The sequence below is a fragment of the Mustela erminea genome, chromosome 6 (genome assembly GCF_009829155.1).
Source record: "Mustela erminea isolate mMusErm1 chromosome 6, mMusErm1.Pri, whole genome shotgun sequence".
NCBI classification, from domain to species: domain Eukaryota; kingdom Metazoa; phylum Chordata; class Mammalia; order Carnivora; family Mustelidae; genus Mustela; species Mustela erminea.
Genome location: NC_045619.1, coordinates 87,338,258 through 87,364,204, shown reverse-complemented (window position 1 = coordinate 87,364,204; position 25,947 = coordinate 87,338,258). Strand labels below are relative to the sequence as shown.

Genomic DNA, 25,947 nt, shown 5'->3' with positions numbered 1-25,947 from the left:
ACAGCTCCAAAGTTGGGAGGAAGTGCCATGGAGAAATGGAAGAAAGGAAGAAGCAGAGAACATGAAGGAAAACAAAAACAAAAACAAAAAACCCTTTCCTTCTTGGAGGACCCATTCCAGGGGCCTGTGGGACAGCCTGGCCCTAGCCACCCCCACGCCCACCTGTGCCCTAACTCCCACCAGCCCTTTACCTCATAGAGGATCAGAATTACATCCTGTCCCCAGTTCCGGGAGACCAGGGGCACAGGAGGAAGGCTCAAAGCAGAGGGAGGGGGACTGAGATTTCTGTCCCTGGACCATGTAAGGACCAACCGGGACAGGCTTCCAGAACCCCAGAGGGGCCCAGGACGTCCAGATGCCGTCTCCAGCTGGGGTCACCCAAGCTTGTGCCCCACCTGAAACCCAAAACAGGTTTGCTTGTGAGTACATCTAGGAGGGGTGTGGAGACTGCCCAGGTACTTAAACATCCCCACAGAGACTGAAAATGCCGCCCACCTTCCATTTCCTCTCTCCCCATCCCTCCCTGCAGGGCTTCCTGATCCCAGGGAGGCCAGAAACCCTAGGTGGTTCAGCTCTGAACCAAGGCCAGGAGAGGGTCATGTCCGGTCCTCAGTGAGGCTGGAAAGGCAGCGGCCTGTACACTTGACCCTCTGCTGCCCCTCACCACCATGTGGGGCTAGAGTCTGGTGTGGGTGGAGCTTAGCAAGGAAGGGGGAGGGGCAGGGAAGGAGGAGGGACTGGATGCTTCAAGCAGTTTTGTTTGCAGCTTTGTCGCTGCCCTTCCTGTTTGGCAGCCAGAGCTTTGACAGCTAAAGACACCTCTAGGACTGCACCCAAGAGACACTGCGGGGCCAGAGGGAAGACAGCAGGACCCATGCCCCACCCCAGCCAGAGCCCCAGGTCAGCATGCCCTCCATGCCTCCAAGAGGCCCAGCCACCCCAAGGAAGGCCAGTCCTGCCATGCCAGCCGCCAAGCCAGGGACTTGGCCATTAACTGTGACTTGTTACAACTCAGAGGCTGACAGACGTCAGCACAAGTCAGCAAGAAGTGGCAGGCTTCAGCGACGCGGAGGCACATTCGAGAATTGGGGCATCCCGCTCACAGAAAATAAGGCGGTAGAACTAAGCCCCGGACAGTGAGAAGACAGTTCTTGTATCCTCCCTGCCCTTTCCAGGGGTCCCGAGGCTTAAAGGCTAAGATAAGGGGGGCTCATAATATGACAGTGTGCCTTCAGATCTCTGTGACCTGAGACAGGCACTTAACCCTCTCTGAGCCTCAGTTTCCTCCTTTGTAAACTGGAGCTAATGAGAACAAACTTGTCTACCTCAAGTGCCATGAGGACTAAGGGAGCTAATCCAGGTAAAGCATCTGGGACATACCTGACATGTTAGCTGTTGTTTTGGCTCCAGCACAGCCCGGAGGCCATTGCCCGCCTCCCCTGTCCCCACAGAGCACACAGGGGTGACCACGGTGGGGAGGTAAAGCCGCTGAGGTGAACCACATGCCATCCAGATACCAGGTCAGGGAGGCTGGGGTGGGCCAGGCAATGGGTGCTGAGTGGGGAATGGGGCACCATGTGTGAGAAGTGGGGATGCAGACACCATCACAGTGACCAGGTCACACATCAAAAGTACCTGATCCTGAGTACTCAGCCTCAGGACACAGTGGTGGCCTTGGGACAGCTTGCTGTACCCTAGGGAGCCAGAAGGGCCCACTATGTGGGAAAGAAGGCCAGCCTGGGAGGCGGGACGCAGAAGGCCTGGAATGGGCCATGTGATCAGGACAGTGGCTCCCGTCTCCAGCCTGTCCCTTCCAACCCTAACCACCTGAGCCTCTCCCAGACAAGCCCTCTCCCCGCTGTGGCCCCACCACTCCAGAGTGGCACACCAGACCCAGGTAGGGCACACAGGGCCAGCCAGTCAGGGCAAGAGTATTCAGGGACAACAGGCCAGGGAGGAAGGAAGAGCAGGCCCAGAGAGTCAGCGACAGCAGAAGTGAGAGAAGAGAGCGGGAAGCAGTGATGGAGGGGGCCTATGCGTTCATAGAACCTTCTGCTGCCCCACCTGAGGCTCTGTGGGAACCACATGGCATCTTTTCTGTGATACTTCATTCTTAAGATGAAACAGAGGACAGAAAAAAGGCGAGGAGGGGAAAGGTGGGGGCCAGGGACACATTCCCATAGCCCTCGATGAAGAGCTGCCCTCGAGCCCACCATCTCCCCACAGGCAGGCCCCAGGTCTTAGCCACCCTTTATTGAGGGCTTCGTGCCCTGCCCTCCACTAAGTTCTGTGCTACACTGGCTCCCCTGGCAGGGGCGGTGGGCATTTCCATCCTTGACACAGAAATCAACTAACCTGCCTGAGGTCACACCAGCAGTGAACGGCCAGGCTGAGTCTGGAGCTCAAGTCTCACCTGTCCAAAGCCAAGGGCTCTTGGACTTGGCCTTCATTTTCCTCTCCAGCTTCTAAGACAGTGGGATGTGCTAGTATGTGCTCAATAAACCCTAGGTCAAAGGAAGGAAGGATGGAGAGAGGGAGGAAGACAGGAAGAGAAGATAAGCCCGGGAGACTCTCAGGCAGCTAGAAGATAAATAAAAAGGTGTTGTTTCCTAGTGCCAGGATGGCATGCTGCCAGGGATGGCTGCCCTGCACTCCGGGAGCGCACGGCCCGCGCTTGCCTCATCTTTTCCAGAAGTATGTAAGCCCAGCTACGTCAGCCCTCAGGTATGCAGTGAGGTCTGTGGTGAGAGGTGCTCTCTGCACCTCTCTCTCCTTCGTCCTCCGGTCTGCCCTTCCTCGGCCACCACTGCACCCCCACCCAGCCCACCTGCCAGCCAGGCCTCACCCCCCCCTCCCCTGGAGCCAGACCCAGCTCCATGGGGTGGGGGGGAAGCTGTGAAGAGCCCCCTCAAGCAGGCAGATCTCAGGCTCTGGGGAGGAGATGCATGCGTGGTGCGGGGGGAGGGGCAGGAACATGGCATCATCTAACAGGTTGGTCGGGCTGGGAGGCGTCCCGCCCTCCTGGAGCTAATGAGCACTGTAGGACAGGTGTTTGCTCCTCAGTCCCCAGCCTGCCCTGCCTGAGACCAGAGCCAGCTGCCTGCCACCCCTCAAAGGCTCATTCACACACACACACACACCCGTGCTCGCCCGCGTCCCGGGCCCGGGGGCCGCGATGGCCTGCCGCTCCTGCGTCGTTGGCTTCAGCAGCCTTAGCAGCTGTGAGGTGACCCCTGCGGGCGGCCCCCGGCCTGGGACCTCGGGATGGGGCATCTGCGGGACCCCCGGGCCAGGCTTCAGCTCCCGCAGCCTCACAGGCTGTGAAGCGGCTGGCACCATTGCCAAGGTAACCGTGAACCCCAGCCTGCTAGTACCCCTGGACCTCAAAGTGGACCCAGCCATCCAGCAGCAGAAGAACCAAGAGAAGGAGGAGATGAAGGTCCTCAATGATAAGTTTGCCTCCCTGATTGGCAAGGTGAGCAGAAGTAGGGGGGTGGGTCCTGAAACCTAAGGACCTTCAGACCTGGGCAGGTGGCTGAGCTCTGTGTTTCGGGACGATTGCCCCACCCCTGATCCCAGCCAATGAGAAGCCGGCAGGCTGGCTCTGAACAGAGAGATGGCAAGGGCAGTCGCTGAGCCATCCGGGCAGACGCTGGGGAGAAAGAGGCCCCGGGATGGCCCTGAGGGATGTCTGGGTAATAACGTGCTTCGTGGCTTGGGGTCACTGTCCCTCTCAGCGGACACTAGGGAGGAGCCCCAAATGTGGCCAGGAGGATACCCTCTCATGGGAATGGCTGATGGGGACATGGTTTGCCATATGACTCCAAGGCAGGTGGACAAAGGAGATGAGCCCCCAAGAGTCCGCCCTTCTTTCCAGGCCTTGACCCTGCTCAGCTTCTGGAGGTCAAAAGGGTCAGCTGAGCCAAAGGGGTACCCAGGGCCTCCAGAAGGAGGCTTTGGATTAGCTATGCGGAGGTAGCCTGTCAGGAGATAGGAATGTGGAGAATTGAGGTTTCGAGTCAGAAGCAGACGGGCAGCCAGGCCTCCCCGGTGCCCACATGAGAGAGGGAGTGAGTCCCCAGCACCCAGACCTCCTAGACCCCACTGCCCTGGCTGGCATGCTGGTGTGAGGCACTCCTGTCCATCTGCACCCCAGGGCATGGTCTTCAAGAGCACTGAGAAAGTCCTATTCACCTCCAGAACCCCTTCCTCATTCTCCTCCTCCAGGAGACCTCTCCAGATTGACCCTCCCAGCTCTGCACCCCCTGCCCTGCCCAGAAACAAGGATCATAAATAGTAACAGCAGCATCAGCTACTAACTACATGTCAGACACCATGCTGGAAGCTTTACATGTTTCCCTCAACAACCTTATGAAAGAAGTCCTTTTGTGCCCATTTTACAGATGAGGAAAACTCAACTTCTCCCTCCTACTCAGTATGCCAGAGCCCCATCCTTCTGCCCTCGCTTCAGTCCTCTCCTGCGCATGTCTCCCTGTCTTGTGTTCCTCTGCATGTTGCTAGGGTCCCCCGTTAGGCAGGCATCCGTGGAGAAGGGCAGGGGAAAAAGGTTAACACGTATGGAGCATCTGTTTGCACCGAGCTCTCTGCAGGAACTGTGCAAACATGTGTCATTAGCCCCCTCGGCCGCACTCCGCAGTGGCCATTTCCCCTACTATAGAGATGAGGAAACAGCATCCCAGAGGTTAAGTGCCTTGCCCAAGGTCACACTACCACCAGGAGTACAGTCGGGACTTGAACTCAGGTCTGCAGGTTTGTTTTCCTCTCCCCCGACCCACACCCAGGGCGACCAGGGTGGGGGGATGAGGAGGGAAAGTGACAGCTGGAGAAGGATGACTGTCCACTGTGGAAGAGCGTTCCCTCCCCCGGCCCCAGCCGGCTGTGCAGAGCCCAGCACTGCTGGGCTGTGTGCCCTAGGAAAACAGCCCGCTCACCTGGGAGGCAGGTCCCTGCAAAGCCACCTCCTCTCGAAACCGCTTTAATCCCTTAAAAGGAATGCTTCATGAGCTATGTAATTTGGCTCGGATGGGTGGCTTTTCTCTCTGAATGCCAGCGCTGATATCACCCTATGCCTGGGCCATGGGGATAAGACACGTATATAAGCACAGGGAGGGGGCTCAAGGGGCTGGGGTCCAGTGCCCAGGGGCCAGTCCGACGCCCTCTGAGGTCTTTAGCAGAACTGGAGCCTCCCAACCCTAGAGCCTTGGCCTTGAGACAGGTGCTCTTCAGGGTAGGACGCCAGGAGCCATGGATGCCAGCCTCTTGGGGACCCTGATCGCTGGGGCCAAAGAGCCCCAGCTGGTCCACCAGCTCTACAGAGGGGGCTGTTAGCTCAGACTGTTAAGTCATGCCCCTCCCTGTCTCCCTATAAAGGCCTCAAGGGCCTGAGGTGAAACCCCATTCCTGGATTTGAATCCTGGTTCCGCCTCTGGCCAGCTGTTTAACCTCAGGCAAATTATCTAACCTCTCTGCTTCTCAGTACGCATCCGTGTCATGGGCTGGTCAAGATCAAATGGGATCATTTTTGAAAAGCATTTATGAAGCACTTACCATGTACCAAGTGGGTTCTGTTTGCTAAATAAAAAATATTGTCAATGGGCCCAGCCTGGGGAGCTCTTGAACCTAGTTGGCCCCTTCCAGGCAGGAGCCTGAGAAGAGGGAGGGAGGGTGGGAGAGCCTCGTGGGTAGGAGCGGCTCATGGGGCAAGATGCCACAACCACGCAGGCCTGGGGGCTCTAGGCAGAGAAGAAACAGACAGGGGCCCTTCAACTCCTCATCCCCTCTGGGCCCTCTGAGGCACCAAGAGAAATCAGAGAGCACCAAGAAGGAGAAGGAGGAAGAGAAGGCAGAGAAAGAGGTTTGGGGCGTTGATCCCCAGGAGTTGGCCGAGGGTCCCTGGAGCGGGGCTGGTTCTTTCCTTTGCAGGCTGTGTTTCCTTAAGCAAGCCACTTACCCTTTCTGAGCGTCACATTCCACCTTCCTGCTCTGCTCCTGCTCTGTACATGACCCCAATTTCATGCCAGGACAGGGAGGAATACAGTCCTGAGAGGAGGAAGATTGAGCAGCAGCAATAGGAGGGGAGGCTGAGGCAGGCAGGGAGAAGGCTGCTGGCTGGACCCTCTCTCCTGCATGTCCAGACCACAGACGAGATGGAGACGGGACAAGAGAAAGGACCACCAGCAGCCCACCTGAGGAGGCTATAAAAAGGGGACCTAAGAGGGGCAGTGAAAGGCCCAGAGATAGCGGGACAGGCACAATGTCTTCCCATGGGCCTGTGTGGCTTCTGGAAGTCACTGGAGCCATTGTGCAGCTGGCGTCTGCTTGCAGAAGGGCACAAACAAGCCCTTCCTGGTGGGCTGAGAGTTTGACAACTGATAACCACCCAAATGGGAAGAGAAGGACCTACACACCCTGGGGTCACCACTCAGGTCGCCACTCCGGGGACTGTGGGCCAGGGATCGGAAGCCGCCCTCCGCGGGGACCCCCCAGCCAGGAACTCCAGGCCACTGGGGCTGCTCAGTTCCCAATACAAAAAGCATATCTCCCCCAACCCTGGGGGTGGGCCTGCTTTTCAGCCTGACGGTGGCGCTGGGTCATACGGAGCTCTGTGTTTCTGGGCTTCAGTTTCTTCCCCTGTAAAATGGGAGGCAAGTAGACTTGCCTCTCTGAGGCCCCTCCTGGAATGCTGCCTATGATCTCAGGGGTGTGGGGGTCAGCCAGAACGGGAAGGAAGGGGACCAAGAGGTGAGTGATCAGCAGCCTTGACAGGTTAGAGCAATTAACTGCTTACCCAGCCCTCCCTAGGCCTTTGTTCCAGAGAGGGAGGAGCCTTGGGCTGGGAAGGTCCTGGATGGGGGTGAGTTTCCATCCCCACCCACTGAGACAAGACACTGCCCCCCCACACACACACACATACACACACACATGGCAGCAGGGGACAGGGGACAAAAGTGCCCTGTGACTGGACTGGCTGGCCAAACGCACACCTTCTCCCAGCGGCTAGTACGGAAGCATAGGAAATTGAGGTTAGACTAAGGGAAGAACTTCCTGGTGTCAAGGGTGTTTTTTTGCTTATGAGTGGAGGAAGGAGCCTCACATCTCTCCTCTCACCTCACCCTCAGTGTAAACACAGGGCTCCAGCTTGTCAAAACAAAAGGAAGGTGGAGTGAGCAAGTGTCTCCCCCTACTAGAGATCCTTCTCGAACACCCCAGGAGGACAGAAACCCTCCTGATTGCCATCCCTACGGAACCTGTTTGGCTCTGACAACAGCAGACTGCAGGCTTAGGTTGGCTGTGAGCAGAACGTCCCAGTACAGATGGGATCTAAGCAGGGGAACGACAGCCCACGAAGGCCCTAGCCCAGGATTCCAGCCAGTATTGTCTAATGCATTGTCAAAGGGGACTTCACAAGAATGCTCAGGTGTCACAGGAAAACCCCAAGAGTGTGGACAGGACAGGAAGAAAGAGAAGGGGCCCCCAGCCCCTAAATTCAAAAGAAACAGAGAGTCCCTGAAAATCCAGAGTGGGCAGCAGCTATCAGATGCTCCTGCCTGGGAAGCTTGGCCTCCAAGTCTCCGTGGGATCCTGGACAAGTCCCTTGACCACCCTGGGCCCTCACCTCCCCCTCTGTAGATGAAGAGTACAAGCCAGGTGATCTGGCTAGGATTCTGGCTCTTTGAGCTGTGATCCCGGGAGCTAGTGCCAGCAGTGGGCAAGGCACAGCCAGCGGCTTGCTTGTGGTCATAGGGAACATGACTGGGCTGGACGTCACAACACCCTAGTGCACACAGCCTGCCCAGGAGCCAGGCCCCAGCTGACTCTCCCAGCTGCCCCTGGCGTGGGCGCCAAATGGTAGGGGTCTCAAGAAGAGAGCAGGTGGGGGTGCCTGGGTGGCTCAGTGGGTTAAGCTGCTGCCTTCGGCTCAGATCATGATCTCAGGGTCCTGGGATCGAGTCCTCTTTGCTCAGCGCGGAGCCTGCTTCCCTCTCTCTTTCTCTGCCTGCCTCTCTCTCCATCTACTTGTGATCTCTCTCTGTCAAATAAATAAATAAAATTTTTTTTAAAAAATATAGTCTTTAAAGAAGAGAGCAGGCGGCTCCCAGTCTGACGGGAAGAGTGGGAGGTCCAGACAAATGAGGAGCAGATAAACTGAGAACCTCGTAAGAAAAGCCAGGGGGCTGGGGACTTCTTCTGAGCTGCAATTCTTTCCTTTTTCCTTTCCTTTTCTTTTTTAAAAAAAATTTTTTTTTATTTCAGTAATCTCTACACCCAAACCCACAACCCCAAGATCAAGAGTCGTATCCTCTTCCGACTAAGCCAGCCTGGCGCCCTTTGAGCTCTGATTCTTGGAGGCTTCCTGCAGGAGGGGAGCTGGGAGCACAAATTGGGAGGGACAGAAAGGACGGGAACGGTGGAAAAGCCAGTGAGAGGAAGGCTAGAGCCTGGAGAGGACAGGCAGCCTGGGCAGAGGCAGGGGATGCCCCCACCCCCACCCCAGGCTGCCCCAGGTTGGACTGGGTAGAAGGCAGGAAAGGATTCAAGAGTGATCCTGACGGCATGCGCTGGCTGAGCTGGGAGCCTTGGGGGTCCCTGCAGCCTTGTGAGCAGGAGAGCGGGAAGGAGGCAGTTTGAGAGAAACAGCTGTGCCCAGAGCTCTCGAAGTCATCACCCTCAAGGCAACACTGGCCTCCAACTAGAGGCAGAAGCCAGTCCAGGAAGGGCAGGTGGGTCCCAGCACCCACGGAGACTGCAGCCAGACAGGAGGCCCCAGTTCTGAGGGTTGAAAGAATCTAAACTCCCACCACCCTGGATTCCACACCTACCTCTGCCACTTGCTAATTTAGTGACACTGGGCAAGTTATTTGGCCTCTCTGTAAAATGCAGCCACAACTACCCCTAGCCCATCAGGTTGTGGGGCGCTAATGAGGCAAAGATGTCCAGCCAGCCTCTAGAACAAGGCCTGGCCCACAGTAGGGAATGCATAAATGTTTGCTGGTATTATTGTCCCAGGGCCTGTCCCCAGCTTCCTCCCGCAGGCAGCCCTGCGGTGCCTAGACAGCCATGGTGCCTGGACAGGCCATGTGGTGGCCAGGACAGGCCATGTCAGCCCCAACTTCTAGCAGGGGAAACTGAGGTTTGGAGAAGCTCCAAGTCCCGGGTTGTCAGAAGGATTAACAATGAAGGACGAACCAGGCCCTCCCCTGCCGAGCTTCCACGGCAAGATGAGACAAGGCTTGTCGGCTTGGGGTGGGAGGGGGGATGGCAGACAGGCCTCTGACACCCTGTGTTCCCTGGGGTCTCCCACCCAAGCCCCAGGCAGACGTGGAGGGCCTGTCATCTCATTGGCACATTCAGCCCCTTCCCTCCTCTCTTGGGCCCTGCTCCTCCCTGAGGAAACCTTCGCTAATTGGCTCCACCCCTTTCTGATTCCCTCCTTATCTTGCCATCTTCTGTGTGAAGCATCAGCAATTGCAGATGAGATCTGGATGCGCCGAGAGAGGTACCGGGTGGTGAGCTCAGAGCAGATGAGCTCCCCGGGCCCGGGGCAGCCCCCATGCGGGCCCGCAGGCTGGCCCAGCGCCTCGGGCGACCTGTCCACGCCAGGCACTCTCACCGCCGCTCCCCTCCTCTCCCAGGTGCAGGCCCTGGAGCAGCGCAACCAGCTGCTGGAGACCCGCTGGCACTTCCTGCAAGGCCAGGACTCTGGCACCTTCGACCTCGGGCACCTCTACGAGGGATACCAAGCACGGCTGCAGGAGGAGCTACGCAAAGTGAACCAGGAGCGGGGACAGCTGGAGGCCAGCCTGCTGCAGGTGCTCCAGAAGGTCGAGGAGTTTCGAATCAGGTGGGCTGCGCCACGAGGGGCAGTGGGCAGGAACGGAGGGTGGGAACCAACCTGGCCCCTGAGGCAAGGCCCAGGGCACCCAAGCCGGAAAACGAGAAAAGGTCCTTAAAGAACATCTATCTACTACAGATGTGCTTACTGAGCACCTACTGTGGGCCAGCCAGTATTCTAAATACCGGGAGGAGATGGCAGTGCCACCGTGAGCCACCGTCTCAAATAGTGGCCCTTGCAACCAAGTCAGTCTCGTGCTGACTGGCAACTATGCCTTGTGGTCACCGGCCTCAGACACTACCTCAGTCCCTGTCCCCTGCCCCCTGCCCTGTGCCCGTAAACACACTTGCTTTCACCCACACATTCCACTGGCAATGGGAAACTGTCACCGGCTAGAGCAACTGATGGGCTCCTGCCTCAGATACGGTTTGGAAACTTGATCTCGAGTGGGCTGGAAAGGGAAGCAGGGGCAGGCAGGGGAGAGAAACGGTGAGGTCTGTCAGAATAAAGACACAGTCCCAGTGGCTAATGCCTGCCTGAACTCCGTGGGCGCCTTGGGGTCTAGAGAGATGAGGAAGCCACAGCCCCGGCCTGTGAGGTGCTCACAGGCTGGAAGGGGTTCACTCCTGGCCTCCACCCCTCGCTAGCTCTGTGACCTTGGGCAAGTCACTCAACATCCAAACCTCAGTACCCCCCGTGTGGAGCGGGAAGGGTGACGCTGAGCCGTCCTGAAGCTGGCATGAGAGGAGGAACTGGGGAGATCAGCCTGAACCCACACCACCATAAATGGCCACTCTTCTACCCCCTAGAAGGCTGACAGTAGTCCTTGACACAGGTTTGCTGAACTGGGCCGTGTGGAGAGGCAGACCGGGTGGTTGGGTCCCTCACAGGAGAGGTGACATCTGTGACCAGACAGCGGGCAAGGCTTCAAGGACGGGGAGGTTGAGACGAAGCAGAGAGGCTGTGTCCTTGGGCTCCTTCCTTTGGTCTGGTCTCCTTTTGAGGAGGTCCTCAGCTTAGGTGAGGGAGGGTGGGATGTGCCTGGACGCACCCCACCCCTCCTCCAGCGCTTGGCCCAGCCCCAACACCAGCCAATCCAAGGTGAGGCATGCAGTCTTGGGAGCAGCCAAGGGCCTGGGGCACCCTGTCTAGAGCCCAGATCTGGGCTGTGGCTCAGCTTGTCCACCCTCTCTCCATGTGACCTCCCCTGCTCAGGCCACATTCAGAGAAGACGGTCACGTGGCAAGTTCTCCCCACTCTGGGGGCCTCAAATTCCTCATCTGTGAATCTAGTTGGAATTTTCTGGCCAATAAGTGTGATCTGCAGTCCTGGACTGGACCCCTCCTCATGGCTGGGCCCCTCCATGGCCAAGGGGCCACCTCTCCCCCAGCCCCCACAGGGAACCTCAGGAACCTCACTGCCCATTCTGAGCTGCCTAGTTTAAATATCTGATGGTGATGAGGGGAATCATATTAGCACACCAGAATCCAAGAGTCATTTCACTGATGTCTGGCAGTTCTTTGATCCTCAAAGAACCAGAGAATGGCTGGATGGGGGCCTGGGATCATCGTCATTTCATGGGGAAGGAAACACAGGCCCAGAGAGGGCAGGGAGTTGTCCTGGGTCACAGAGCCATGTGCACTAAGACCATCTGTAACCCTAGCCAGCCACGGGAGGAAGCTGCTCCCATGAGCCCAGCCAGATCATCACCATGGAGAAACTTTGTAACTGGAAGTTCTGTCCAAACACTACTTGTTGCTTTAATCTGGTTCAGCCTCCTCAGTTGGCAGGCGGCCTGGTTTCCACCTGTAGCCTGAGCTTGCTGTTTTGGCTCAGGGCCTCTCTTCCCCCTCTCTGGGTAGGAAACCCACCAGATTTGGGGGAGGTGAGTTTGGAGGGCTTCTAGATCCACCACCAGAGCTGGGGAAGCTGCAGCCTGGCTGTGTAGAGCCTGGGGGGCCCCAGGAGCCTGGAGACGCCAGGCCAAGCCCTGACAGGGAGGGGTGTGCCTTGTCTCTACAAGGCTGATGAGATCAGCTTCACTCCCAGAAATAAACAAGTGGGGGGGGGGGGGAGCCCAGGGTGGGTGTGACAAGCTGAAAAGGGCTGGGAATGGGTTTGGGAACTAGTGGCTGGCAGACTGGCAGGGGATTACGAGTAGATTAGAGGAGATAGCATTTACCTAAGTCTCTATAATGATAGAAATTTCCAAAAGGATATAGTCAGGACCCCAAGGATCATCTAGCTAACTCTTGTATTTACTAAGGATGAAGCTGAGGCCCCCCAGGGGGAAACCACTTGCCCAAGACCACAGAGCAAATGACTTGGGGGTGTCATGTACAGTTGTGCAGGAGGTTCACTGCACAAGAGTATCTGGTTGAGGGGGTGAACTAGGGCTGAAATCCAGTGGAGCTGGTGATAAAGGAGGAGGGAAGGCTATACAAAAAGACTAAAAGGACAGTGAGGGATAGAGAGGAGGTTCGACACCTCAGAGAACACCCCCTGGACAGCTCTCTCTAAGGTCCTGCCCCACAGCAGGCAGAACTGTGTTATCCAGATGGGAGGGGAGAAAGGGAGAGCCTTGACCACTGGGCTTACACAGGGAGGGCCAGCCAGTGAGGGGCTTCTCAGCTTGGGGTTCCCTAGACCCATGCCCCAGGGCACAGAACCCCTCAGAGTCCACCAAATTCCCAGTGGGAAGTCTGGGATGGGAGTGCAGAGAACCACCCACTCTCTGCATGAGGCTTCCCACGGTTCCTCTCCAGAAATGCTAGAGGCCAAGGCTGGTGTTAGCTAGAACAGAGCTCAGGTAATAATGATAGATTTAGCAGGTGTCATGCACTGTTGTAAACGCTCCGCATATTGACTTATATAACCTTCATGACATCAGTGTTGTCATGCCGAGGCACACAAGCAGCTTAGCCATGGTTCCATGGCCTATTAGCAAGGAGCCAGGATCTAAACCCAAGGAGTGAGTCTCTGGAGCTTCCTTGCAAAGAAAAGGACACAAGTTAAAGCTTCCTGGGCGTTTTGTTGGCTCTGGTAGGCCCCAGACTGCCAACCAGTTCCCCCTGTCCTCCCTCCACACTGTGCCCTCGACCGGCACCCTGAGAGCCCCTTGCAGACCCCGGGAAGCCAAGGCTGCAGCCAGGAAAATGTGTATGCTAAGCACACTGAGTGTCAGAGACCCAGTGTCTGGCGGGCTTTCATCCGCTGGGGTCTGCTCCCCTAAGTTTCTCAGGTAAAGGCTGGTAAGAAACAAGGCCCGAGTGATGGCGGGCCCAGCCAGCTGACGTGGGCGATGGGTGACGCTGCCCTTGCCCGTGAGGTCAGGGAGCGGGGCCGGCGGGCGGCTGTAATTAGAGCTGCCAATGATTCAAGCATTCCCTGGAACGGAGGGAAGAAAACAGGAAGCCACAGAAGCCCCACATCCATGAAGGCAGGCAGGGCCAAGGGGGAGAAGTCTGTGGTGGCAGACACCCAGCCCGGAGAGGGCCACGAGGTTTGATTAGAGCCAGGGGTTAAGGTTAGAGACCCAGACCCAGACCCTCCTTGCAAACACAAGGAGGCGTAGAGCAAGGAGGAGGCAAAGGTAAGAGAGGGAACCCACCCTCGTGGAGGGTCTACTACGCACATCTGTCACGGTGTCAGGGTTGGGCTTGGTCTGACCCCCGCACGTGCGCGTGCACACGTGCGCGCGCGCACGCACACACACACACGAAGCCGACGAAGGAGGGTGCAGTTACATGCCCAAGAATACATGGTGGGTCTGTCTGCAACATCCACACTCTCCCCTCGGGAGGGAACGTGTTGGAATGGTGTCCTACCAGCTAGCAATGCAGAGGGGAGGGTGGGAGGAGGGAGAGGGTGATCTGTGAGCAGACAGCTCAGAGCAGACTCTGCCAAAGGCACAGCTTATAGGAAATGGAGATTCTTGGGAGAGGAGAGAGGGAAAAGGTAAGAGAACAAAGTTAGGCTGACAGGGCTGTGCAATCAGGAGAGGCTTCCTGGAGGAGGTGGCTATGACGACGAGCCGGGAAGGGGACAGATGCCTCTAGGGAGAGGTCTAGCTGATCATCCAGAAGGAGTGAGAGAATGGTGTCATGGGCTTAGAAGAGATGTGTCATAGACGAGGGGCTATATCTACCCAAGGCAAAGGCCAGTTTTGGTGCACAAGGCACCAAATGGGGCAGCAGAGGCCCTGAGCCCCAGTCCAGAAGGGATAATCATACCCCAAGCTCCTGCCATCTGTAGCTGAGTGGCCTCTCTCTCTCTTTCTCTCTCTCTCCCGCTGCCTCGTTCCCTCTCCCCTCCCAGGTATGAGGAGGAGATCTCCAAGCGCACAGACATGGAGTTCACCTTCGTCCAGCTGAAGAAGGTAGCCAGCCCAGCCTGCCCCAGGGGCTCCTTCCTCATGGACCCTCTGCCCTCATTCCCTCAGGCTCCCCAAGCAAAGCCCTCCAAGGCTTGAGTCCCAGGACCACAGACAGATATGGGTACCTGTCCTCACCCTGAGGCTTCTCCCAGGCACTGAGCCGGGGCTTCCTTGGGAATGACCCCCATCTCCCTCAGGAAGATGGGCACCCCACTCCCACCCTGGGACACCTCCCCAGCACTCACCACTGCTCCCACCCCCAGGACCTGGATGCAGAGTGTCTCCGTCGGACCGAACTGGAAACCAAGTTAAAAGGCTTGCAGAGCTTCGTGGAGCTGATGAAAAACATCTATGAGCAGGTGAGAAAATGAGACCAGCGTCCCATTGAGCCAAGAGTTGACTTGTCCCCAGGTAAGGGGTGCAGGGGAGGGAAGGGTGTCTAGCGGGGCATGGAACCTGCAGCAGTCATCACAGACATAACACAGACCTAACGCTCTCCCATTCCCTTCCCGCACTGCTGTCAATAACCCAATACGTCCCCTCACCCCTCCTTTCATGGAGCACAGGCAAATTCCCAAGAGGCCTCATGCTCAAGAAGGACCTATTTCTTGGAATGTGCTGGAGTGCAGAGGGCATGTTGGGGACCCATGCATCCAGGCAAGGGTTGGAAAGTGGCTTGAGAGACAGGGAACCAGCCTAAGAGCAGCTGTTCTTTTTTATTTTTTTTCTTAGATTTTATTTATTTATTTGACAGAGAGAAATCACAAGTAGGCAGAGAGGCAGGCAGAGAGAGAGAAGAGGAAGCAGGCTCCCTGCCAAGCAGAGAGCCCAATGCAGGACTCCATCCCGGGACCCTGAGACCATGACCTGAGCCAAAGGCAGAGGCTTAACCCACTGAGCCACCCAGGTGCCCAAGAATAGCTGTTCTTACTAGACTCATCTCTCCCCACCCCTGCAGCGTAAATGGCAGGTACCCACAGGCCTAGGCCGGACAGTCATGCCCTTGGCCTTCCCCAGTTCGGGGCTTAGGCAGGGAGGACCTGCAGTCAGATTCTTGGGTTCCCAGACAATGCTAGCTTCTGCCAGAACAAAAAAGACCTTGTAAATGCAGACAGGGGAGCCTCCAGATATCTTCTGATTGTGTCTCTAAGTCCTCTGCTGAGCCTGGGGGTACAACGACCCCACAAGGCCAGTCAGTGCAGTCCACAGATGGGCCCCCGCTGCTGTCTGCATACACTCCCCTCCACTCCACTCTGCCTCTGGGCACCACATCCCCTGTGTCCGGAGATAGGAGGGTCATGCTGCAGTTCAGCTAGGAGCAGGCGGAGGGGATGACAGGACTTGGCAGCCGGTGTGCTGTAAACCGCTGGTGCCTAACTATGGCAGCGCAGCCAAGTCTCAGAGCAGGGATCAAGGTCACCACTGCCATCAGAGTGTTCTGCTAAAATGGGGGCACCTGGGTGGCTCAGTCGGTTAAGTTTAAGTGTCTGACTCTTGGTTTTGGCTCAGGTCACGATCTCAAGGTCGTGGGATCGAGCACCGTGCAGGGAGCCTTTTAAGATTCTCTCTCATTCTTCCTCTGTCCCTACCCCTGCTCGCTCACTTGCTCTCAAATAAATAAGTAAGTCTTTAAAAAAATAAGGATTAAATTAAATTTAAGGTTCTGCTAAAGTGGCCCTAGGGGCTGTTGACCACAGCTTGGCGGCCTCATCCTGTGGAGAGGGAGATGGGGACCTCGTGGCCACATACAGGCCACTCTGCTTTCCAGCAGGCTTGGCCCCCGATGGGGTCTTCAGTGGCCATGAGACCTGTTTGTGGCCATGGGAGGTGGCCTGGCGGAAAGAATAGCACAACCCTGGGGAGCTGCAGGAAGGTTGCCATTCCAGGCAGACCAGGACATCGGCTGCCCTGAGCAGCTTCCCACCCCTGGCTGAGCCCTCTGGAGGTGAGCAGGGCACGGGGCCCACTGAGTGGCTGGAGAAGTGGGCTAGGAGTTCCTCTGCCCACACTTACTGTGGAGCCAGGGAGACAGCAGTGGGCCCAGTGTTTCAGAATCTGCACTGGGCTCTGTGCACCTCGGCAAGCCCAGAGCCTGAGCTCCCAGCCAGGATCAAGGCCCAGCCGGCATAGAGACTTAATGGGAGGTAGGCCAGGCATGGCCAGTGACAGGCTTGGGCATTGCCAGAGGCACCCCTACAAATCTTCTTGGCCCCTGCTCCATCTGGATTTAGCAGCCCTTGGACCCCAATCCTGGCTTTCCTTTTCCATTTCTAGGACTTCAGACTAGTTATTTCTCCTCTCTTTGCCTGTTTCCTCATCTGTAAGATGGGGAGAGTGATGATACCAGGCTCATCAGGTTCTGCTGATGACTAAATCCGTTCTTCTGTGTAACAAGTGTTTATTGCTCACCTGCTGGCTGCCTGGTTCCAGTATCACAGCCATGAGCATGATGGGCAAAGTCCATGCTCTCGGGGGCTGCCACTGAGCTAAGAGGGGAGACAGGTAATAAGCAAGTCAGCAAATATCTGAGCAAGATCATTCAGGAGGATGAAAAGGGCCGGGCCACCTAGAACCCAGTGATGTGGTCCTGCTGGAGGTGGAGGGGAAAGTCAAGGTCAGGGGGTTGAGAGGAAGGAGCAGCTGTGGCTGGTGTCAGATCTCATTCTCATTGTGCCTGGCGGCTCCTGGGGGTACTGCGGGGGCTGGTACAGAGAGGGTAAATGTATGGCTCGTGCTGTGTGGCAGCGCTGTGGAGAAGAGGGACTGCTGGGAACATGGGCTTGCTCGGTGCGCGGACCAGTGATTATTACTCTGGGGGCAGCAAGGTGCCAAACTAGTGTCAGGTCATAAGGTTTGTGTTTCTCTCCAGGCACACCGCAGGCTGAAAGGCAGCCCTAATCCCGTGGTAAAAAGATTCCCCACACCAGTGGGTCTCTAAACTGGCACTAAGAGAAACAGTAACTGTTTTTCAGTTACACATGCAACTGTTTTTCTAGTAACTACATTTTATTTTATTTTTTTAAAGATTTTATTTATTTGACAGAGAGAGAGACAGCGAGAGAGGGAACACAAGCAGGGGGAGTGGGAGAGGGAGAAGCAGGCTTCCCACTGAGCAGGGATCCTGATGCAGGGCTCCATCCCAGGACCCTGGGATCATGACCTGAGCCAAAGGAACACGCTTACCCAACTAAGCCACCCAGGCACCCAATACAAAAAATTAATAGACTCTCTTACAATCTTTTTCCCACATCGAGTCTTCAAAATCAGATGTGCACCTTATGCCTGCAACTCATCTCAATTCGGACTAGTCGAATTTCAAGTGCCCACAACCACACAGGGCTCGTGGGACGGAGCAGGTCTCTACAGGGGAAGGTGCCCACCATGGCTGACTCGGGTGAAAGAAAAACACGGCAGGACGCGAGGAGCTCCGGGAGGGCTGCATACTCTAGTTTCGACTCTGGAGCACACAACAGACCAGAAAAGCATGGCTTTTCATGCATTTCAGAAAACAGCCCTTCCCTCTAGCCCCCATGCACACACATACGCACGAGGCCAGGATAAATTCTCAGATGTCAATGGCCATGGGCCACTCAGAGCCTCGTTGTATATACTGCAGCCTCCTGGCCAACCCCTCTGCCCCTCACCTTCAGGGACATAAGCTGGTGAGAGGACTCAAGGGCTCACATTTCCCCTCTGCTTCCAAGGTACACACCAGCTACCAAGTGTGTCTGGGGCCTGGCTGCCTCCAGCCTGAATGCTATCCACCCCATTCGTAAGCTATTGTTCTGGGGAGACGAACTGGGCAATCTACCAACAGCCCCCCACAGCCGGCGCACCTCCCAGAAGGCCCTTCTCTGCAGAAAGAGCCTGATGTGCCTAAGCTGCTTTGGTGCCTGCCTTCATGCATCCAGGGAGGCTGCTCCAGGAATAGATGCCTCGGCCTCTGGACCTCTCCACCACCACCACCACCCACCCCTCGCCTTTATCACCTGTTACAACAGTAGTATCCTTAGCTACCATTTACTCAGCACCTACTATGCCCCAGGCACAGTGGGAAATGCTTTTCAGGTGTAATCTCATTCACTCCTCACGGCGACCCTATAAAAGGAGGGATCATGGTTAGAGCAGCTTGGATTTGAATCCTGGGTCCGTCATTCTGTGAGCTCCAGCACATTCTTCTATCTCTCTAAACCTCAGTTTCCCCATCTGTAAAATGGGGGAAATGATAGAGCCCAGCTCACTGGCCTGCAGTAAGGAACTGTTTTGTTACTATATCCTAAAGCAGTGAGAACAGAATCTGGAACATGATAAGTATTAACAGATGCTAGGTGGTTTCAATTCTATAATCATACCCATTCTAAAGATGAGAAAACAGAGGCTCCAAGAGGTTTAAAAACCTGGCCAGGGTTACACAGCTGCTAAGAAGGGGTTAGTATTCAGAGCCTGGTGCCATTAATTAAGCATGACATTTCATGGAGCAACACTAAATCTCCTCTGAGCGTCACCGCCTCCCCTGACCCGGGGACCACAAACAAGATGGTCCCACACAAGGCTGTCTGCTCAGTCCCCAGCTCTGAAGACAAGCTTTAAACTTCACTTTGGCTCTGTTCTTGCCAGCCTGGAGGGCCCGTGCCATGGTGACAGCATGCAAGCCAGCATTGTTATGCCCTCTGCGGCCCAGCGGGGGCCAGCGTGCCTCAACAGGCCTACAGATGCTCTAAACCCTCCGCTTCCTACTCCTGCTCACCAAGCTCATGCCTACCCCACCTCTTTCCAGAAAGGATCTGAGGCTGCTTCGTCTGCTCAGTTTTGCCAGTCCCTTCTCCCTGCTAGGAGAAGCCCTGCTCCAGTGCATTCTGACAGGGCCCTGGCCCATAACAAATGCCAACATAACAGTGGCCCTTTTCCTGGCCCATAACAAATGCCAGCTCAGGCCTGGGCTAAAGGGCTTTCTCTGGAACTCTCTATGCCCATGGATCGTCCCCATCGCTCGTTGACCAAGGAAGCCTCAAAGCTGCATTCCTGAAAGTGTCCATGGCCAAGGCCTGCCCGGGACTCGGTTCCATGTGGGCAATGTCAATCCCTGAGGGTGACCCGAGCAGCAAAGGTGGGACATGAGTCTGTAGGTACCATCCACCTCATTCTGCCAAGGGGCCACGCGTTCCTCCTGCTTTTGCCCAGAGATGTTTGTTAAATTCATTTGAAGATCAACCAAAGTCCTTCATCAGGAGCCTCATGGGGCGGCCGGCCACTAGGCTCAGGGTCCTGCCAGCTCTGGGATGGAGACAGTGTGCCCCCAGCAGACCTTCGCCCCAAGCTTCCTTTCGTGGGAGCCAATCCTGGTCACCAGGGGTGTGGGTAGGCAGGGTCGGGCAGCCAGCAGCCTAGGGAAGGGCAGCCTTCCTCAGCAGGCCTCCACAGCCATCCCTGGGGCTCTAACTGACCCAGCCCACCCTGCAGGGTACGAGCTGGGGGCCAGAGCACTGGCCTTGGCAGCTGCAGACTCCAAAGGCTCAACCCCACACACAGTCTGTGGCATAAGGCCAGACTGAGGGTCAGCAGGGGGCCTGAAGTCAGCACCCAAGGTCAGAATGCTGTCATGAGATGAAAACTGAACTTGGATCTCAGCAGGCCTCAGCTCCAGCTGCCAGGTCTCAGGACATGCACAAGGCCAAAGAGCAGGTTCCACACCAGACCACCGTGCAGCCAGTAAGGTCTGGGCTGTGGGGACTGCTTCAGGCAACCCAGTGTTTTCGGTACAAAAAATAGCAAAGAAGAGAGAGGGGGAGAGAGAGAGAGATGGAGGTGTGCCTACAGAGAAAGAGAGACTTGGAGACATATGGACTGATTGTAATATAGGGATCTTCTTTGGGTCCAGATTCAAACAAACAAAAGAAAAACCATATATATCATACACACACACACACACACACACACACACACACACATACATATGAGGCAATCAGAAAAATGGTAACATTGACCAAGACTTGCTGACTGAAGTACTTAAGTAAGGGTCAGGGGGAACTGTGAATGCCTGCAGGAGTAATTGTGCGTCCCTGGCCCTCCCTCCCCCGGGTGAGCCCCACCCCCCCTCCCACAGTGCCTGGCTGCTCCCTGCCACCTGACTCACTGCGACAGGGCAATGTGCAATGCGGCTGCAAAGCTGGGGCTAGAAAGACAGACAGAGGCTCCGGCTCCTGCCTCTGCCCCTCTAGGGGAGTTAGGCGGGAGCAGCAAGGGCTCTGGGGGCCCACTCTGCCCACAGCTGTCTCCATATCCTCTCCGTGCCGCCATGTCTTTCCTCTCTGTAACCTGGGGCTGGCAGTCTTGTGGGCCTGGCGAGGACAGTGGGGAGGGCAGCAGGAAAGCCAGAGCCTGACCTGTTACAAGTACCCCAGTGGGAAATGCTAGCATTTTCTAAGCAGAGAGAAGGACAGAGAGGAGGAGGAAAGAGGATCCTGAAGGATGGGAAGAAATGAAAATATTGAGGCCCCCACGTCTGTGCCCGGCCAGGAGCTGAAGGACCTGGCAGCCCAAGTGAAGGACGTGTCAGTGACCGTGGGCATGGATAGCCGCTGCCACATCGACCTGAGCGGCATCGTGGAGGAGGTGAAGTTGCAGTATGACGCCATCGCGGCCCGCAGCCTGGAGGAAGCCGAGGCCTACTCCCGGAGACAGGTTCGGGCTGACGGAGGGGGCAGGAGGGGCTGCACTGGGGAAGGCTGAAATCACCTTCAGCTCTGAGCACTGAGATGGGAGTGGGGAGTACTGCCACGATGGAGAATGTGAGCGCCCCGCACTGCAGGGGGCCGAGGGGCCATGCCCTGGGGGAGAGGCCAGAGTCTGCTCCCATCAGAAGCTCTCAGTGCTGCCACTCAACCCAGTAACAGCAGCCACTCAGTAACAGCTGCCACTCAACCCAGTAACAGCAGCCACCCAGTAACAGCTGCCACTCAACCCAGTAACAGCAGCCAGAGCTGGGTGTTGTGAGGCTGGCCTGGGGAGTGCTGGGGGGCAGAGCAGGAGGAGGGCCTGGGAGGTGAGAGTAAAAAGGAGCCACAAGGGGCAAGGGGCAAGGGTGCTGGGTGGGACACAGTGAACTGTCCCTCACTGTCACCTCCTGCACGCCCTCCAGCTGGAGGAGCGGGCTGCCTGCTCAGCTGAGTTTGGGAACAGCCTCCAGAGTAGCCGCAGTGAGATCGCTGACCTCAACGTGCGCATCCAGAAGCTTCGATCCCAGATCCTCTCCATCAAGAGCCATGTGAGTTATCTGCAGGACCCACGTGGGGGTGAGGCAGGGAGGAGTGCGAGGGCTCTCTCTCTCTCCCACACACACACACTGAGTCCATGAAAGACCCTGGGCAGGTCACTTAGCAGCTCTGTGCCTCAGTTTCCTCTTCTGTCCTCCTAAGATGGCTGTGAGGATCCCATGAGTGTCACAGGTGAAGGTGCTCCGTAGACTGGCCAGGGCTGTGGGAGTGACACGGAACCTCACCACCACAAACACCCAGAGCCCACCTCCTCCCTCCCTGGCCTCAGTTCCAGCCAGTGCTCTGGGGAAGGTGCTTGGCCTGTCAGGACAGCTGGGACAGGTTCCTCTGGGTGCTGTGGATCCTCCCTTTTTCATGGCCTCTGGGATGTATCACCTTAGGTCTCACTGAATGCCCTCTTGCTGCAAGGCAACCCCCTGACAACCCAAGAACTCCATTGCTCAGCCCTCCCTGCCCTGTGCACCCCCACGGAGAGCAGAGATGGGCTCCCGGCCCACTCCCTCCTTCCCACCAGTGCTCACGAGCCCCTTCCCTCTGCAGTGCCTGAAGCTGGAGGAGAACATCAAGGCAGCGGAGGAGCAGGGAGAGCTGGCCTTCCAGGACGCCAAAGCCAAGCTGGCCCAGCTGGAGGACGCCCTGCAGCAGGCCAAGAAGGACATGGCCCGGCAGCTGCGCGAGTACCAGGAGCTCATGAACACCAAGCTGGCCCTGGACATCGAGATCGCCACCTACCGCAAGCTGGTGGAGGGCGAGGAGAGCCGGTGAGGGCTGCGGCCCGGGCAGGGTGCAGTGAGGGGCCATGGGAGGGCAGGACTGGAGGGCCACCCCCACACAAACCCAGACTTCCCCTCCATCAGGATACCCTGAGTCAGAAAGACCTGGGATCGTGGCCGGCCTCAGCCACTTGCACACTGGGACCTTGGCCCATTCATCAAATCATCAGTTTTCCTATCTTGTAAATGGGCTGATCATAACACAGCCTATGGTGGGGAGAATTGATACAATTGTGCAGGCAAATGTCTGTCACAATTAAGCGCTCTATAAATGTTAGCCATTTATGCAGGGGAGAGGAAACAGAGGCCCAGAGAAGACAAAATGGCTAGCCAGGGTCACACGGCAGGGCAGCCTGGGATTGAGAATAACAACCAAAAATTCCCCAGGGCCATTCCCCAGGGCCCCCAGGCCTAGGGGCGTGTTGGGGGGCTTAAACCACAGACCCCTTCTCATGCTCCTATTTCCGTCCTCCCCCAGAATGGACTTGCCTTCAGCCTCCATGGTCAGCGTGGTGCAGTCCAGATCCAGAACCGGTGAGTCTACTTCCCTAGGGACTCATGGTGGGGAAGGGAACACGGTGCTGGGAATCCTGACCCTAAAGGTGTCATTTTACGTGGTTCCCCAACCTCCAGCCCCTTCCCTGCCCCACCCCTTATGTTCCCTGTAGCCGCCTCCAAGCCCAGCCTTTCGAGAGCGCCCTCCCGGAAAAAGAAGAACAGAAAAGGCCCTGTGATCAAAATCACCGAAATGTCCGAGAAGTTCCTCTTGCAAGAGTCAGAGGTGTCAGAGTAAGGCAGCTGGAGCCCAGGAGCCTAGGTCACTCCCCTGCAGCTGGAGGGACTTCAGCTGGACTCAAGCAAGCAGCTTGGAGCCTCTGGGTTGGGCGGGGAGGCAAACCTGATCCTGAACTGAAAGGGGGAGCGTTCAAAACCGGGACTGCTTTTCTGTGGGTGGCCGAGGGTGGTACAGGACTGTCACCAGCTATTAAGAATCACGCCGCTCCATCTCAATATTTCAGTCCTACCCTCCCAGCCTTCTGGCCAGAGGTCTTCTGACTGGAGAAACTGGAACTGGGGATCAGTTTTTTCTCCACCTCCTTTCTCTTCCGAGGCTCCTCCCCTAACAGAGGGCTCTGACCAAGGAACCTTTGATACTTTTCGCCCAACCCTTGCCCTAAACTCCGATATCAAGCCTTACCTTGCCTCTGCCTCAGGACCGAGGCTGGTGCCCTCGCTCACCCAGCCCCAGCCAGCCATGGATCAGGCGCCGAGGAGGACGACCTGGGCACCCTCTCCCCATCTGCAGCTCCTGGGGAGGCTGGGTGCAGAGCACCCCTGGGTTTCCTGCACCAGGGATCTAGGCACCCCCAGAGACCTGACAGTATTAGGGAGTGAAGGGAGGAAGCTCCCCGGGTCTGTGGGACCTGAGCATGGGCCTCTGAGGTCAGCCCAGATGCCTGTGCCCCTTCCCTCCTGGCTCCTTCTCCAGATGCTAATCTTGCCATGATAAACCCCCTGTGAGGAGGAGGCCAGATGGCAACCTGAGACCAGGCAAGGGAATTTGGCCCTTCCTTCTGCTCTCTGCCACCCCAAGGTTCACCACCCTGCCCAGGATCCAAGCTCGCTGCACTCCCCCAAACCCCACACCCTTCCCCCCTTCCCATGCTTAGGTGTTTCCCAAGCCTGAAATCTGGCTTTGGTAGACCAAGTCTGGAGAACCCCCCAGCCCCAACACCACCATGAAACCATGGGCCATTTCCCCTGAATCCCCCTCTCAGGGTCCCTGCTCTCTCCATGAGGCTGAACAGCCCGACCCTCCCTTCTATCCCTCCTTGCATTTGCTGGGGAGCCCAGGAACACCCCATACCTGTGGGGTTAGAACTTCTTTTTTTCTTCCCCCCTGCCCCCTCTTCCCACTACACCCACTACCCCCTCCTCACCTCCCCAGTGGGGGGCCATGAAGAAGGCACAGTCCAGGCAGGTCTGGGAGTTTCTGAGCCCTTCTGGTCCAGGCGGGGAGCTCCAGTGACAACCAAAAAGGAATTCTGCATCCAAAGAGAAGATTTGGCACTCGGAGGAGCATTCCTCTTTCCTTGTCTTGCTCTCACCTTTGGGGCTTACAGGGCCATCCTGGTGGCTCCAGCTTCCCACTCCAGCACCCACTCTCTCTCCTTCGCTCCCTGCTTCCTCCCTCTCCCTGACTCACTCCTCTGCTAGCCCCAGTCTTTGATTCCTTCATCTCACTTTCCAGGACATGATCCCTCAAGGTCTTGGCCTCAGCAAGGCCCAAGGTCCTCCATGCCTGTAGGGGGCGCTGAAGGGCTACTGACGCTCAGGCTGGAGGGAAATCGGACTTAGACTCATCCCTGAAGTCCCAAACAGGGTGCTGATTGCTGCTCTTTCTCTGCCTATTTATTGGTTTCCAAGGGAGCAAATCCTCAGTGGGGATACAAGATACATAAAGTATATATATGTTATTTTTCATAACTTATGTGGCTTTTAACTTATTGCTTCCCTTCCTGTTTCTGCATAATCAGTGCTGTATTTACTATCTGGGTAGACAATACATATCCCAGCCACCCCATCTGGCTGGCTGACCATCTTGGGGCAATGCCCCCTTCTCCCTGCCAAGGGATGAATAAAGTGCTGAGATTTGTCCATGGATAAAGCTGTGTGTCTGTTTTTACCTCTCCTGTCGGGACTGGTCAGACCCTGCTCAAACAGACTGACCACAGAACTTTGGGATTCTCCAATTATGGGGGAAGGGGTCCAGGGACTTAATTATACCTTCAGACCCATGCAGCTTGGACACAAAAAGTTCTCTGACCTACCCTGCAATCCTATAAGGAGATTTTCCCAGTGTTGACCTATGTTCCCAGCCCTTTCTGACGTGTCCAGGCACCGCGTGGCCGCCTCAGCAAGCACAGACATGGGGGATCCCCCAGCTGATGGCGGGTTCCTTCTTGAGCACTCTGCCCGACCGTGGGGGTTGGCACAGCCCAGAATCTATTCTGATGGGTACAGGCCTAATCCTGCCAAACCAAATTCTAGATCAACGAACAAGGATCAAGGATCGCGGATCTTCTCCAAACCCAGCCCTGCACTAAGACACCTAGAACGGTCCCCACCCCTCCACCACAGGAAGCTCACACTCCAGTGGAGAGATACGCTATCTACCTAAGATAGCCATCGCAAACTTCCGAACCAAGGGAGAAGTTCAGGAAGAACAGAACTTGTTCAGGAAACCGGATAATCAACACAGGCCTCCTGGAGGAAGTGGGGCTTAAAGTGAGCCCCAAGAAGAAAGAGCAGGTGTCTCCAAGACAGGAATCTTAGGAGCAAAGAAGGGACTTTGAAGCATTGGTGTCCCGACTCACCGACTCACTGAGACCTCAGACAAATGGAGTCTCACTTTACTCATCCGCCAAGTGCAGAGACCTTCTCTACTTATCTGATAGGGTGTTTGAGGACCTGATGAGAGCGCAGTGTTCATACCTATCAGGAACAGCATGTTTTTCTTTTCCAGCACTCTGAACTGTAACAAGTGTAAAAGATTACTGGTGATGTTGCTATGGTTATTATAAGCCCAAGTTTTAGATTAAAAACAACCCACTAGGGGCGCCTGGGTGGCTCAGTGGGTTAAGCCTCTGCCTTCGGCTCAGGAGGAGCCTG

General features: G+C 56.4%; 1 protein-coding gene across 2 annotated transcripts; it reads left to right on the top strand.

Moving 5' to 3' along the window:
* The first annotated feature begins 3,020 nt into the window (after positions 1-3,020).
* KRT80 (keratin 80) lies at positions 3,021-24,939 on the top strand. 2 transcript variants are annotated; one of them, XM_032348272.1, is made up of 9 exons: positions 3,021-3,475; positions 9,654-9,862; positions 14,171-14,231; positions 14,492-14,587; positions 20,745-20,909; positions 21,367-21,492; positions 22,043-22,263; positions 22,754-22,809; positions 22,909-23,037. In XM_032348272.1, exons 1-9 carry the CDS (start codon positions 3,176-3,178, stop codon positions 22,941-22,943), a joined length of 1,269 nt encoding a protein of 422 aa, XP_032204163.1. In that variant the 5' UTR covers positions 3,021-3,175; the 3' UTR covers positions 22,944-23,037. The 2 variants fall into 2 exon arrangements, with proteins under 2 accessions (XP_032204163.1, XP_032204162.1); XM_032348271.1 differs by having other exon boundaries at positions 3,105-3,475; positions 22,944-24,939.
* The last annotated feature ends 1,008 nt before the right edge of the window (positions 24,940-25,947 follow it).